Raw genomic sequence first — 17,672 nt, forward strand, 5'->3', positions numbered from 1 at the left:
ATTCATACTAGAATCTGACAAAGATACTGCAATCTGGTGTTTTTGTCTTCAAATCATGCTCAAGATAAGATATTGCCTATTAGAAAAATAAATCAATAAGAAACCGTGGGAAGTGGGTGGGGTGGGGTCGTGCCATCGGAACTCTATAGCCCTATCTTTACAAAAATACATCCGCCCATAATGAAATACAAATGTAGTTTGTAGTTTATAAAATAGTAGAAAACCCAATACAACAATAAATTTATTTTGATATAAAAAATCCTACGCGATTTTTATAAGACATGGTCTCGTGCGTGCCTTTACAATTACTTAAAAGTGTACAACTATAATCAGCCAAACAAAGTATTAAAGAGTTGTTGGAATGGTCAACTTACTACATATTTATGCCAATGACTCCACCGTTTGTCGTTATCCTGCTCGCTGTAACTTTGTGTCACGTGTTAAGGTAACGATTTTTTTCCTTTTAATTTACTGGTTTTAATATCATCTATTAAAATCCAAAGGTAAATGCAATCGAAGAATATATTTTTTTTAAATCTTACTTTCATCTCGATGTAAATATAATCTATAATCGACAAGGATGGTGTTGACTTTCAGGTTCGTTGCACCTGAATGACTATCGGAAAACTTCCCGCAAAAATACATTACCTTGTAATGATAAAATGGAAATAAAGAAATGTTTAAAAACTTACTTTTCTTTTTTATCGATTTCCGTCGCTTGGTTATTTTCTTAGGGCGTTCTCCTAGAATTACCGAAGTCATAATTTTCATGCCGGGTGTTTAATCCACCTTTCTATATTTGATAACATCGTCAACTAGAACCGGAAATTTTTTTCAGAGCTAGAAAATGAAAGTTTTCAACGCTCTTTGTTTATTTGTTTGTCGACTTACGCAATCTTTCATAACGACGAGATGCCACACATAAGCCAATGTATATATATAATCGGTTCCAGAACAGAACATTTCTTCACAGGGATTCTGGGAAGCTCAGGTGCTCGGAAGAGTGAGCTCTACGTGTCACCAAACGATTGCAAGACTCCAGACACCGCTTTGTTATAACGTCTGTACTCATGCGTGGTTATAGAGAGAATGATATAGTGTAATTGATCAACAATGAGCAAATACAGCAAAACGGGAAGGCTCGAGACGCAACAAAATTACAACATGTTTTAAATTAAAATCAATATATGATTAGTGACGATACTGGGGAAAATATGGAAACAATTAAATTGTACCGTTTCAAATAAATGCCCCCTCCCCCTTCAATAAAGATATAATAATGATTAAAAGAAAAGGCCCATGGACCTTGATGGTTACCTGAGTACCATGAGTTTGAAAAGCTGTGTGTAACTTTGGCCCCACCCAACACTGCAACTCTAAACTCATGTGAAATAATTTTCAAGTTTAATCAAGACTTTATTATCATCATCATATTCAAGCAACGCGTCTCCAAGACGTTCAGAAATTAAAAAAAAAATACCAAAAGGTACACTGTAGAATAAATTTCAATACACATAATTATATCCCTAACTTTCCCCCATCTTGGGGCCTGACATCTGAACCTGGGGGATATAAACGTTTATAGAGGGCTAGCTGCTCATTATATTCATGTAAACGATTTGCCTTTTTGATGTCCACGAGTTAATGAAAAAGAATCTCGAAGATACATTTCAATATATGACCAACTTAGCCCTGTCCTGGGGTAATGTCAAAGATGTAATGCATTTCAGTATATGACTAATTTAACTCCGCCCTGGGGTATTAACCATGGACCAAGGACGACAAGTTTTGGTAGAGGACTAGGCGTAAATCATTATCATGCAAACAGTTTGTAAGCTAGAAGTATACGAGTGAAGAAAAAGATTTTCAAATGTGTAATATGATCAACCAAGCTCTGCATTTAAACTTGAACCACGTTCCTGGGGCCATGCATTTCACAAATTTGGTAGAAGGCTAAGTGTTTATTATCATGAAAATATAGCAGGCAAACTTTGGTATACTTAACCCTTTATAAAATTTATTGAATTCATGGCTGCTGGGTCCAGTGTTCTAGCCCCAGAATGCTGTTGTGTAAGTCATTTACTGAAAATAACATCTTTGGATTTTCACAATTTGGTAGAAGTTTTAGTGTTTATCATAGTAATGGAAATAGTTTGCCTTCTTAATTTCCATGAGTAGAGAAGCAGATTTTCAAAGATGTATGACCGAGAAAGTCCCACAAAAGGGTCAGAACTATGGTTCCAGTGGTTAGGAATTTCACAATTATGATCAAGGATAAGTACTAATATAATCATGCAAACAGTTCGGTTAATAGATGTAAAGAAGATATCATAACATATAATGCATTTTCAATGAACGATCAATTTAGCCTCACCATGTTGGCTGAACCCTGAACCCAGGGCCATGAGTTTCATAATTTTGGTAGAGGGTTACTGCTTTTCCTAACCATCCATTCAGACCTACTTTTAGATATCTGGAGAAGGTTTTCCAATATTATGTATATTTTCACTATATGACCATTTTGGCCCCGCCCTGGGAGTCGTGAAAAACATTTTGATAAAGGGCTTAATGCTTTTATAATGCATTCAGTTTTCCTTCAAAATGTGTAGGGGCCGAGAAGTTTTGAAAACAGGGCTATTTTACCATTTCTGTCCAGTCCTTAGGTCCCAGGGGTTAAATGAAAACAATATATTAAATCCATCTTATCCATGAAAAATGAAAATAACAAAAAGTATTCAAGCTCATAAACAATATAATTCGGGAGCAGAGCAAACACGGACCTCTAAAAACGTCAGAGGCGGGATAAGGTGCCATGGAGGAGTAAGCATTAACATTTGAACTCAATTAGTCATGTACATGTATACTAAAGTATTCAAGAAGAAGTTAAAATGTTCAATTGTAAACGGACGACGCTCGCCGACGGACAAAGACGAATCGCAAAAGGTCACCCCAGTGACTCAAGTGACCTAAAAATAATCAATATAGACAGAAACACAATATTACACTTTAAAACATATTTTTACCGTTTGACAGTATTATTACAAGCATATTGAATTGCTCTTGATCGCAATCCGCCCTGCATATTTTTCGCAAGAAATCATGAAATTCAGAGAAAGCAGAAATGAAGTCCAACAATCTCCAAAACACAAACAGAAAACAAAACACCTATAGAAAGTTCATATAAATGTTTCGAATTCAGATATAAATGAAAAGGAACGCTATTGTGTAATGAAACATAATGCAAAGCTAAAATAATTGTAATAGCAACAAAGTGCCAGCTCGATTTTTTGTGATTGATGGATATACATTTTCCTATTGTTTGAGGAAAAGTGCTGTATATAAAAGTCGCAAAATCGACTTGGTTTCACTAAACAGTTGACGACCATTGCTATGGTCTTTAGACAGAATGATGAACTGCTTCTGCTGACATGTATATGTGTAACGGCGTTCGTTAAAAATATACATAAATGGTTCTTAAAAAATCGATAGCAAGAGAAGAAGAAACAGCTCCTATAATGAGTAGTCAAACAAATCCGTGCTCCCTATGACAAGTAATGTGATTCAATTACCACTGTGGAACTAAATATACGTACTACTTTCAATCGAAAAGAAATGTTACGATAAATGTAATTACATGTTGTACACTAGTAGCTTTGGCATTTTTGCATTCGAAGCATGTTTAAATTAGCAGAATTTGCCAATTTTGCGGCATATATTTGTTATTCATGTTTATTTATCTATAGATCCATGAAAAAAGACCATTTGAGATTTCAACGAATCCCTAGTACGTTGCCAAGGCCTATGATCACCAAATAATATTTTATTTTTGCATTTTCTTCGTTAACACTGAATTCCTTCTGCTTTCATTCAATGATTAATATCAAGAAGAACATTTTCAAATACAAGGTCCACATTTAGATATATATACGTATTATCAATTAACCATAGTTAATTCCATTCATAAATCGACTCGATATATCCCAGTGAGCTTGAAATAAAGGATATCACAGAGTCTGATATATCTGCTTTATATTTGGATATTTTACTAGAAAATGACTTTAATGGTAACCGAACAACCAAGCTCTAAGATAAACGTGATGACATCAACATTTCAATCGTCAGCTTCCCTTACTTACGTAGCAATATACCCTCATCACCTGCATATGGGGTTTACGTCTCCCAGTTGATTCGATATGCAAAAGCATGCTATACGTACGAACAATTTTTAAAACTAGCTAGGCAAGCTATTTACAAACAAGCTGATGAAACAAGAATATCAACAGTCTCATTTAAAGTTATCATTTAGCAAATTCTATGGTCGATACAATGACCTTGTCAGCAAATACAGTCTATCATTATTAAGTCAAATGCTGACTGACGTTTATCATACTAATTGTTAGGCCATTATTTACACACTGATTTGTCTACGGATTTTTCCATTTTTTCCGATCATGACGAGAAGCACACGGCGGGTGAGGCGGTCGGCAGGGGATGCTCACTCTTCCATGGCACCTGATCCCACCTCGATGTTTTAGAGGTCCGTGTTTGCTCTGCTCCTGATTTGTATTTTGAGCTTGAATACTGTTTGTTATCTCCATATTTAACAGTAAATTCACATGCCAGGAAAATAAGCTTTGAATATTTTTTTTTTATCAAATGTTAACTACATCTGTAAAATTGAGCTCTACATTAAAAGGAAATTACATAAATATCATGATAGGTATAGAGATTTTCCCGACAGATTTCCCCTGCATGCGCATTTTAGTACGAACTCACAATGGATGTATGTAGGCGAAGTTTTTGAAAAGGTGACATTCTAAGTACATGGAAGCCGTTGGGAATCCCTTAAAGGTAAACAAAACAGCAAGAGTAGTAGTTAAATACATGTTTAATTAACGAATGTCTTGCTTTATGCTTGGGAATGTATATAATGTGAGAAATGATACCTGAAACATTCAACCAAAACCGTCGCCGTAAATCGAAGGTTTTTACAATGGATAGAGCTACAGTCCTGCAGCTAAGGTTAATATATAAAGTGAAAAACTGAGAAATCTAAAGTCAGTACCTCTGTTATTGGATATATTTCCAAAAATTACAAGCCGGTTTCAATATGACCATTTTCAATTTGTGACAATTTCCCAACACACTATATCCTGTGTACAAGTATGAAAGACTTCATCCAAACAACTCTTTAGTTAAGCACATATGTAATTAATTTATCAACCAATGGTGTAACACAACCGTCAAAACATCCTGACTCTTTAGTTCCTGATTGTTTTGATATACATGTATACTGTATGTGAACAATATTTTCAGCATACATTTAAAACACAATATATTATTGGTGGTCATATTAGGAGAAAAAAGAAATATCCCTCAAAATTTAAGATTTCCTCTCATATTCAATCTTCAAACATGTGTCCATAATACTGTTTACAAACTACCAATGGAGTGATTTGTTAATACTTTCAGTCTTCTCAAATGTGCCCATTATACTGATTACAAAGCTATTATGAGAAGTACAATTTTTAAAGCGCCAGACATGTGCCCATACTCATGAGTAATACATCCGTTTTGAGATAGCAGAAAATATATGTTGACTACAGGAAATAAACCTTGTTTTCTGTATAAAGTAAAATGATAACCGTCAAGCTGGGCATGCAGACTCACCAAACGTAATTCAATATAAGGTACACCCCACAAAATCCACTCACAATTAAAAACAACACCTCGACCTTGAAATTAAAACAAAAGTTCCTCCGAGGAAATCGCAGAAATTGTTGTTAATCTGAAGTGTTCTTACAAACTTGGCCGATTGTGATTCAGAGGAGGAAGTCCGGAGTACTTGACTGTCTGTGGAGTGTGGAGTGATAATCAGCTGGCTACGTGTGTGACAGTAACAGAGATCGAATTCCCGTCCAAATTTAGCACACTGCCAAAATTACCTCTCAAGGAAAAGTGACGGAAAAGGGTTCTAAATTTACAAGAGAGTTTTTATCTTGGTACGAGTAAAGAGGTAAAACAGCCAACACAGGAAATATGTTTTAAGTTTTATAGGAAACTCATTCTTGTTATGTCACAATTTCAAATTAATCATTTAAACCGACGGAGGAACAAGGAAGGAGATATATCTAAAAAACAAAAGCAGCTATCCCGTTTTCTGTATATGATCTCTGATTTTTTTGTTTTTAATTATAGAACAGTTACATGATTGTATAAGAAAGGAAAAACAATTATTTAAACTTTTTTTCTTACTAGAATGCTTAGGCAATTTCTGTGCGGTTAAAAAAAACAATCTCTTAAGTTTCCAGCCGAATTAATCTCTCCAATCTAACAAGTATTGGAATTGGAAACGCAATTAAAATAAATCATAATAGTACTTTTTTCAAAATAGCGTAAAATCAACACTCTACAATTAAAATTGTATTTTCTAATATTATGACAAATACATGTAAGGTTAAAATTACTTGTTTTCAGACTCGCATGCATTTTTCTGCTTTTATATGATTAACTAATAAACACTTTTTGTCAAAAGTAGAACCACGATTAAAAACAAAATCAGATTGACTATCATGTATTTCTCTTTTAATCAACCAACTCAGCCTAGCCATGGACTGGAGAAAAATGTTTGTTTATACGGAGATGAACGGTTGAAACATAGTTAAAAGTACATAACCAATGTAAGCGGTTCATGTATATATTTGCTATCGCCTACCCATGTATGAAGAAGAAATAACGAAAATATTTCCTTGGAAGTTAAGGACTCTGTTAACACATCGCATGAAACTTGTCGCATACCTCATGAGTACAGCAGATTTTAAAAAAAATACATTCACAATATATGATCAATATACCCTTACACTTGGGCAAGATTCTACGGAAAATAAAGAGAAAGAGTATCGGTTAAAGATAAGGCATATAACTCACTGTAATAAGGCTTACAGTTTCCTTGCTAAATAAGAATGCTGAATGTTTACCTTATTTTCAAGAAACATGTAGGAAGCACTTGTCTCAAAAGTAAACAAGTATTCTGAGAGTATTGCATTAGCAATACTAGTCCCCTACCGGCAATTGTAAGTTGGTTCCCATTAAAAATTGAAAATGCCGTAATTCCGTCGAAAAATCATTCAAGCGGAACATAATGCAAATTTGATCTATAACTCATCAAGGTACCACAAATCAGCTCAGTATTTGCAAGCATTTAGAAAAAATGTGCGGAAAACCATTAAAAAGACCATAATTCCCTAAAAGAATTACTGAAGCGGAACGAAATCCAAACTTGATCTGTAACATGAGCTCAATATCTGCGAGTGTTTGGAAAAAAACGGATAAACCAAGTGGGACAGATTGACAGACGGTTTAACCAGTAGGGGACTAGAAACAAGGTTTGCCCACATTATAATAGGGGAGGGGGATGGTTACGGGGTTGCAAACCCATTTGATTTTCAGTACTGGTATACTGGGACGTACAACCTAAACCCAGGAGACGTGGATTTATAATGTAGGCAAAGTACTTAATGTAGTTGTAATCATTTAAAGAGTTTGCTATATGTCCATAAGAAAATACGGCTTTAGTTAAAACGGCACCTATATTGAAGGTTTTGGCCTCACTCATGAGGTCCTTACGGATTAAGAACTATAGCTTATCAGTATTAGCTCCTCTTCACCAGTAGTCGCTTGAGGACACAGAGTCTGCAACTTCTGCTTCGTACATGGATATTTTACTGAATATACACCATGGTGAACTAACAACTAAACTATATGTCAAAAGGGATGACTTCAGCTTTTCGATCCTCAAATTCCTCAATTTGTGTAGTAATACTCCACAATCACATGCATATTGTGTTTATGTCTCCCAACTGAGTCGATACACAAAAGAATGTTCTGAGTACGATAAACTTTCAAATAGAGTCAGGCCACTGACATCAGTGACATACAGGGCTTTCGACTATATCGTTTAAAGTCAGCATTTCGCAAATGATATGGTCGTTAAAAGGACCTAGTTCGAAATACAATCTATGGTTGGGTCGTATTTTGACTGATATATTTCCCATCAATCGTTAGGCCACAGCTTTTATACCATTTTGACCATGAAATACTCCGTTTACATGGTCATTACAGAAAATTTAGTGCATGTTTACCCGGTCGACAGGAAGGCTTTATCCTCTTCGGCACCTTATCCCACATCTGGTATTTCCAGATCTCAATGTTTTGCCCTGTTCACGATTCGTATTTTTATGAATTTATGAGATGATCACTGTTCATTATCTTCTCCTTTTACATTGATAAATACTAAAATTGATTGAAAATGAATGAAGAAAAAACAAAGAGCAGAAAATGTTGAAAAGTTCTATAGACTGAAGGACGTCTCAGGCCGGTAGACAAAAACGAATAGCACAAAGGCTCCCGATTGAATAAGGTCACCTAAAACTTTAGGAAACGGATTTAAGTTTTTGTTTTGTAAAAAATACAATAAAAATTTTATAAATCAATTTTGGAGATTAAGTTGCAGGAAAAATTACTATCTGGGTATTTAAGGGATCGTCTCAAAATACAGGCACACTTACTAAAGGGTGGTATAGGATGTTTTTTTTAAACTTCCAAAGCAATTAAGAAAAAAAAAGAAACATTTATGTTTTGCTCTTAATATTATATTGAAGAGTTATACTATACACAAGAACACCCCCTCCCCTATCTCTAAAAGGGGAATCTCAAAACTGTAAAATTTATGATATGTTTTAGCATGTTTATACAGAATTACTATAGACTAAAGAAACTAAATATTCATGTATTCATACAGAAAATAAATAAATTTTTAAACCAGAAGTCTCTGACGAAACTGTAGTAAGGAAATGTAGCACTTGAACTTCAAAGTATGACAATGGCAATAAATAAAATAATGATCCTTGGTTTAGTCTCTTTTGAGTCAAGTTTAATTTCAATTGGACAAAACTGTAGTTGCAGTATCATTTTGAAATTATTTTACAGAAATTTCTAATTTTAGTAACCATGGCAACACTGTTCAACCGAAATGATAACCGATAATTAAAATTATGTATCTTAGCGTAGTTTACTTGTCAACTAAGTTACATTGTAATCCGACTGAAACTGTAGGAGGAGTCTCATTTTGAAAGAATTTCTTAGAAATTTCTATTTTCAGTAAACACGGCAACATCGTTCAAAAAAAAAATCAATAACCGATATACAGAATTATGTATCTTAGTGTAGTCTACTTTTGTGTCCAGTTATATTGAAATCAGACTAAAACTGTAGAAGAGGCGTTTTGAAAGAATTTCACAGAGATTTCTATTTTTAGAAACCATGGCAACAACGTTCATCAAAATCAAAAATCGATAATCAGAATTATTTATCTAAGTGTAGTCTACTTTTGTACCCAGTTATATTGAAATCGGACCAAAACTGAAGGAGTACACTTTTCAAAAAATATTTACAGATAAACAGACAGACAGGCAGACAGATGGATGACGGACACCTTACTATCGAATTAGCTCTTCTGGTCTCAGACAAGTAGAGCTAAAATCTATGAGTAGTGCATATTTTTAGGTTTAAATTTAGAAAGCATATTTTCGTTATCTTTTTTATATGTTTAAAAAAACCTTCAATAAAACCCAAGTTGCCAACCTTAAATTAAAAAGAACACTATTCTAGTTCACCCCATTTGACACCAGATTCATTGCTGGAAAGAAATTGAGATTAATATAATTATATATATGTAAATAATAAGAAATTGTTTTTCTAATTTTTTTAAAGAAAATTCAGTACAGAGGCTTTCAAACTGTAAATAGGGTGCATATATATGAAATTTTATTAGCATTTTTTTTCCAATGCACAACAATATATCTATGAATATCTGACGTATTGTCTTGATTTTAATTACAGTCGTCCCAAACTAATAGCACATCTACATTCCGATCTTATCAATAACATAAGAAATTCCCAACACTTCCCTTCCTAGACAGACATATTTCAAGTGTTACTACGTTAAATTACATGTCAATATTTGCTACTATGTCTGGTAAATCCTGTCAACATATACATCCTTCCCTGATGGAAACCTGACTATGCTTAATCTAACAATAATCATCACAGAGCTGCCAAGTAGAATCTACTCAGTATATACTTCATGCACTAGTATGTAAAAAATATATAATATTCTATTTATTTGAGAGATGTCCTCTCAATCATTTTGGAACTAATCATATTCATTAAATAAGAACCGAATGCCATAGTTCAGTTCAATTAACGTATTTCCATCCTCACAAATTTATGGCTTAAAGTAGAAAAAACTGCATTTATTTTCACTGAAAAAAGTTTGTTAATAAAAAAAAATCGCAAAAATATATAGGTTACCATATTTCTTAAGATGTAAGGCATAAAAAAACAGAATTAATGTTAGCATTAAAAATTCGTACATTTTTTAGGAAACAACGTTACAAAAACTTAAGTAAAAACTTGTTCAAATACATAATTGTGATGCTGAAAGTTCCAATAATTGCTAATATAATTGCTACTTTATAAATATGTTTGAATTGTGAATATCAGGGAAACTATTTTACATTCGAAGTACAATAAGGAAAATGCCTGAGTATAGATACATGAGAAGGAGTTATAGTCCTTAGAAACATTTTTAAAGATTCAATGATTGATTAAATAAAGAAAATAATCAATTTTGTAATTCTTTTACTAAACAATATTTGTTATTACACCTATTGAAAAGCATTCTCCCAAAGAATATATTTACATGGGGTATGAATTTAAATTAATATCAGTTTTTGTAAAACCTATGACATCACAGGAGGGTGGAAATACCTTAAAGCAGAAAACAAACGAGTTAAAAAGAATTCGTATCAATGATATTATTTTATAAATTTCATCTAAACTTTCTTTTTTTCATATAACACATCAGGAGGAATACGTTAAATTTTGTTTTGACTTTCCTGCTAAACTAACTTATCGAATTTTATATTTCTGTGTTTGGTTAAGTATGCGCCACAGAACGAAATGAATGTGTCGATCGTTTTGATCCACTTTTTATGGGTTTCTGTTCTGACATTTCAGATTAATATTAATTCAAAATTTAATACAAGCAGATTATTTATAAGTCCCAAGAACATTCATAAAGTCCTGAGACTCTGCCGAGACCTCTTTTGGACAAGAGACGAAAATTCTTTTCACTTTTTAGGTATACAGGAAAGATTAATCATCCGAAAAAGAGACGTTAGTTAATCAATTGTCTATGTGCAGTTAGGCTTATTTATTCCTTATTACTGGACCCCTCTGCTTTTAAACAACAACAAACTATAAAATTTTGGATTGAAATAAAGTATGACTAAAATGTCATGGGTAGATTTGAAGATGGTAATATGAAAAATTGATAGAGCAATGTAACGATGAAATATGGAGATAACGAACAGTCTTCATGAAAACTCTGCAGCAGCAGTATAAAAAGATTCTAGCAATCAGAAACTCAAATAAGCATCACTGATAGTGCATGTCAGATTTTAATCAATGTTAAAATTCATTGGAAAGTAAGAAATATTAAAACACATATGAAGAACTTACCATGACCAATGACCTTGAAATAAAGCTACTCGGAATAACCAATGCAGAGATAGTCTCATACAGACAAGCATTAATCTGCCTTGGGAATGTTACACTGTTGTTCACATCAAACTGCCGATTTCATATGGAGATACAACTTCTTTAAACATACATACATGTATGAGTTTGTTATATTCAGTAAAGAATAGTCCCTTTATTCTCTATGTAGAAAAACAATCAACATTAGCTCCTCCGAAAAATATTGACGGTTATTTAATTTTTACTATTAACCAGGCAAAGAGAGTATTTCCACAATATTATTAATTTTGATTCCAATTAGTAAATTCATTTATTGTGACGTAAGGATACCATCAGGACTTCCAAAAATATAACGTCACAATATAAAAACAGTAGCACAATCATATCATCTTGAAGATTTGCTAGCTCTACAGTCAACGTGCAGATAACACACGGGATACAAATGAAAGGCTGAATTTAAATTAATAAAATCAAAATAATATTTTATTGATTTGTTTTGTATTTCATATAACAAAACAATTATTTATTGGTTTTCGGGCAACATTGATTACGTAAATACCCTCGGAACAAAAACATTGCCCTTCGCTCAGCGTTGGGCAATATTTCATCTTTCAGGGGGTAATATAATCAAAGTTGCCCTCAACCCAAGTCAATATTTGTATATTGTTATACTTTAAATTTTGTTTCCTACATATATCTCTACTATGAAAAATCTAATGTTTTTCTGAGCGGTTCCAGAAAAATCCATGATGGACCGCTGAGTGAAATATTGGACCTGTTGATGGACCGCTATGACGTTTATTACATCACACTGAAGGCGGGATCAGCTTTAACTTATCAATTATCGAACATGGAACCCAGCACAAGAAATGTCAAAATAAAAAGTAAAAGGTTTATTGACTGTGTTCTCGGGCAAAATGCCTTTTATTGGACCCTCGAACTAAACTGTTTGCCTTCGGCCTAACAGTCTCAGGCAAACCGTTTGATTCTTGGGTCAGACCAAACGTATGTTGCCCTCGAACTCAGTCAATAAAAGCATATTTTTCACGAGAAAACAGTATCAGGGAGAACGACACAAATAGCTGGTATCTAAATCATGGACAGCCAGGATATACCCCTGGTAATTTAATAAAGGTAAGTGATTATTCAAAGGCATATTTTTAGAAAGGCGAAAAATCATAAGTAATCGTCCTTTGCTTGAATACTATACATTGCATACAACAGCTGCAATATTATACATCCTTTCAACTGTGATTGGTTACTGAAAAATTGTAAGGCAGACTGATACAATTTAACCTTAAAATAATTTTATTGAAGCCTTTTAGTCTTAACCTAAGATTTTAGCTAAGTTCTTCGTTGTTTACGGAAGCCCAATTAGGACCTACCAAAAATATATTTGAATTCGATATAACGAAATGTCGAATTTGTTAAATTGAATTTAATTTGTTATGACAATTTCTTTAAATTCGTTATAATGAATTTAATCTGTTATAACAAATCTGTCGAATTCAAAAATGTGTTATAACGAACTAAATTCTTTACAACGAATTCTAAAATGAATTCTTTAATTTGTTATAACGAATTAAAATCGTTAAAACGAATTCGAAAAATCGCTACATCGAATTCATATATATTTTTCTATAGGCCCTGATTGTAGAATTGCTTAAACGAATTTAATTTGTTATAACACATTTAAGAATTTTGTTTAAAGGAATTTAATTTGTTCTGATAAGTTTTAGAATTCGTTTAAACGAATTCAATTCGTTATAACAAATTTGTTGAATTCGATATAACGAATTGAAAAATTTGTTATGATAGATTAAATTCGTTATAACGAATTCAAAGAAATTATCATAACGAATTAAATTTGTAATTACAAATTCGACAATTCGTTATATCGAATTCAAATTTTTTTTAAAGGTCCTCAATGGGCTTCCGTACATAAGAATGTTTTGATGAAAAGCACTTACTGTTGGTCAAGATGTGTGTATGTGTGAGGGTTTTCTTCAGTTTTATGACATGACTTTTACATTTCTTGCTAAGAGTAATCTGTCTAAGGTCTTTTATCCTTGAAATCACTTAACGTTTTCTTGGAATGTTCAACAGATGTATGTATATTAAAGAAGTACCAGTAAGTACTGATGATTTTGTGAGAAAAATCAATTAAATAAATAAAGTCTGGTAAATTTGATTAGATGATTAGCTTTAAATGTCATTAGGCCGTCAATCTCTTTCAAAGGTTGTTCTAAATATAATTGCCAGAAGTACAAATAAACATGTCAAATTTGTAGGTTAAATGCAGTAAGAATCAAGCTGTCCTCGTCTTTGCTCCTTTACTACATTTTCAGATTAAAAAAAAAGTTGCAGTCCCCTAAATCAAAATACAGGCTAATTAATAGGGAAGCTTTACTATTAACATAAATTTACTATTAATATTTAATTTCCTTAGAATGTCTGCAGTTTCAACCAAAAACGCATATCTGACACCAGAACTTACCGATATTATCAATAACTGTGTAATCTTTGGTATTCATCCTCCCTTCACCATAGCTAGTCTTTGCATTGTACTTTGATTGCAAAGCTTTTTTCTTCTTTGTTTCAGCTTTGTTACTCCTTGATCTTCTATTCCTTAAAACTTTGTCATCATATTTTGGCGACAAAGGTTTCTTTGTTTTCATTCTCTGTTTTTCGCTGCTGTCTTCAAAGCTGAAAATATCTAGTAATTTTATACAACTGCTGGACATCTTTTCTGATTGCTTATGCCCCCTGTTACCCACAGGTCTTTTGTTTGGGGAAATTGTTAGAAGCAAGTCCTGGCTCTCAGTTTCATTATTTGCCTTTTGCTTCCTCTTTAGAGGAGGCATTTTGACTTTCGCTTTTTTACCTGAAATATCACCATTCTCTCGGTCAGATATCCTTTTCCGTGTTTTCAATGGTTTGAAATGCGTTTTAAGAGAATTGTGTTCATTCATTTTCTTATAGATAGTTTTCTTTACACTGCTACCTTTTACAGAATCTAGAATTTCGCAGTTAGAATGAGGTAAACTAGATCTAGAAAACATCTGTTGATTTTTTCTCAACAGCTTTTCACACAAACCCTCCTCCTCCTCCTCATCGTAAACTAAGGTTTCATCACTGTCATACCCACAGGCAGCTTCACATGGCTCTTTTGGAAATAATGAGTTTACACTTGCAAGTGAAGGGATAGAGTGTGGAGACCGGAATATTTTGCTACTTTTATTAGGGTAGACGGTTGGCGAGCACCTATCATGTGAGCTAGTATTTATTTCTTTCGCTGCATTTTCCAGGGATATAGTTTCATTACTGCCATCTAAACACTTATCATCCCCGCTTTCCAAATCCATGCTAGTCAGGACTGTTTCTGCATCTTTAGCAATGGAATTTGATTCCAAATGGTAATTTGCAGGAATGCTACTATTATGACTACCTGAGTTCGATGAAGAATTTACGTCGGTAATGACATGAGACACTGAATGACCGATAGTTGTTTCTGTAGATGAGATGCCACTATGAAATAATGAATAGGTCGGAGATGAATAAGATTTTGGCACTAGAATTTCTGAAGTTAGTTTTGCTTGTGACTTCTTTTTCTTTGAAGAAACCAACTTATTACTAGATTCAATATCGTTACTACCTTTGTCAGAGGTATTCTTACTGTCTTCCTTCATTTCAAATGTGCAGTCGACTTTGTCTTTACAGTCATTCACAACTGGAAAACATTCCTCTGTTGAACGTTTGCAAACAAATACTTCTAACTGACGACAATTGCTCCCTTGCGAGCCCTTTTCTATCATTGCACTAAGTTGTCTATCCAAAATTTTGCCATTCACAGACCTTTTGGAAGATTCCAGACTTTGTATCTTTCTGTCCAATTCTTCTACGTCTGGTTTTGTTTCTAAATAAACAAATGGAGTTTCTTTGTCACTACTGTTAATGTCATCTTCAAACGAATTCATTTCGGGAATCAGAATAGGAGGTTGATGGCTTTCTTGAAATACTGATACTAATGTATTCTGATTATCATCTACAATATTTGGTGCTTCGTCTCGAGACAAGCCCATTTCACTCGACGTATGCTCTTCAGCATATTTTTTCACAGTTGACGATGGATTTGGTTTTGACTTTTCATAAGTGACTGCCTTTAATTTAGACTTAATCTTGCTTAGATGTTCTGGAGTAATGATCAAACCCTTTTTTGCCAAGATGTCCGCCTTACAATCCCCTGTCTTTTCCGGGTTGTTTTCTTTATTTGTTGGATCACAACTTTCTGTTTTTATGAAGCCATCTTTACGAAGAGTCGAAAGATCTTTTCGGTCAATTCGCCTGAGAGAGATGTTTGGTCGTTTCTTAAAGTAATGTGAAATACTGCTATATAATAATTTATCATCAACTTTCCCATCAATGAAATTAAAACCTACACGTTTCAAATCTATTGTTACATGCTCAGTACTCGTCACTTTACTAAAATCTTTTGATTCATATTTTACATGTAAGTCATTTATACCAACTTCATTATTCACAACAGCTGAACTTGGTGGTTTTTCCTTTTCTTTAAATGGCTTTTTTGGCGTAAAAATCGTTTTTCTTTCATTATTTTGTTCAAATCTATGCCTTCTTGCTTTGATGAGAGAAAATTTGTCAATGAATGGATCAAAAACATCAAGACTTGTCTTCATGTTCACATTTTCACGTCGTTTGCTCCTAAATCCTGTTTTTCGTCCTCGTTTCTTTTGCTCCATTGTATATTGACCATTCCCACACGACTTAAATTTAATTTTGATCGAAGATTTATTATTCTGGAAGGGTGGTGGAATATGTGTGGACTCAACCCAATAAATTCGCTTTTCGAGTCCTTGATGTTTATTGATATTGTAGTAGAATGGATGCCGACAGGTCACTGGAGTGGGTAATTGGGCACTATCCTCACCATCTGTGAATAGCCTCTCCTTTCGTGTGTCAGTATTTTTCTCGTACAACCAATACTCTTTTTTACCCTGGAAAGACATTGAATATAATTAATTGTTAAAAGTTTCATATTTGTAAATGTATGTAGTTATTTATTATGAAATTCTGTACACTATCTATCTATTACTTTTTACTTATATCATAACAATTCATTCCGTATATTTGTTGAGTGTTTTCCTCATTTTACGATCTTGGAACCATGTCAGAGAACTTTGCATTTATAAGGTTTACCACTTATGGTAACGATACAATCAGTTAAATATATAGTTCAAAGGTAACTAAGTTTCACTTGGATCCCTCTGAGATAGCACTGTCAGTATTTAAGAGCCAATCTCTGTATTGACTTGGAATTTTATAAAAACAAAAAACAAAAAAAAAACAGAAAAGCTGTGGCACGCATAGTCTCAGAATTACTCCAACTCTCTATGAAAAAACTGGTTGCTATGTTTCATGGTTACCATGGCAACATGCCCTAAAGTTTGAAAAAGGGCATTTTTCAACATGTTCAGAGACCCTTAGTTAATGTTTGCAGTAGTGTAAACAAGTGGCAATAAATATTTCCAAAAGTTGAAGGCCTGATGTTTTAAATGCATGATAAACATATCTGGGAAATCAACTTTTATATAGGTTATTATGGAAAGAAAGTATTAAAAAGAAATAAATTTGTTCACTCATTTTTATATAGTAAAACACTCAAAAATAAAAGCAATTATAGGTTGAAATGCAACCAAATAAAAGACAAAGGTCCTTCTATGACATACCAAGGACGAAATGATATATTTGATATTGGTTGGCAATGGTTATCATGGTTTTAATACCACAAAGGAATTTAAAATTTACTCTCTGTATATTTTAATCTGATCATTTCCTTTTTAAAATGCACAATTCTATATAACTGGTGATCAATTATTAAAGACATTGGTGGTGACTTAATTTTCACATTTCAAAAATTCAATTTAAATTCTTTAAATAGAGCGTTGCTATGGAAAGAAGCAGGAAAAATATGTATAAAAAGCCAAAAATATTTTGTTTCCTTGGATACGTACCCTTGTATGTAGATTCCCAAAACTTTTATGATTGATATT

General features: G+C 33.2%; 1 protein-coding gene across 1 annotated transcript in view; it reads right to left on the reverse strand.

Annotated features, from left to right (window-relative positions):
- The window catches only part of LOC133205028 (uncharacterized), a 33,733-nt gene extending 17,105 nt beyond the window's left edge, over positions 1–16,628 (reverse strand). Inside the window, exon 1 of the mRNA XM_061340770.1 lies at positions 14,099–16,628. Within this exon, the coding sequence (XP_061196754.1) occupies positions 14,099–16,628 (2,530 nt within the window). The remainder of the gene's footprint in view (positions 1–14,098) is intronic.
- Between the last annotated feature and the right edge of the window lie 1,044 nt (positions 16,629–17,672).

Source organism: Saccostrea echinata, unplaced genomic scaffold (assembly GCF_033153115.1).
Source record: "Saccostrea echinata isolate AGI-Se365-2 ecotype Australia unplaced genomic scaffold, CSIRO_AGI_Sech_v1 ptg000054l, whole genome shotgun sequence".
Taxonomy (NCBI): Eukaryota; Metazoa; Mollusca; class Bivalvia; order Ostreida; family Ostreidae; genus Saccostrea; species Saccostrea echinata.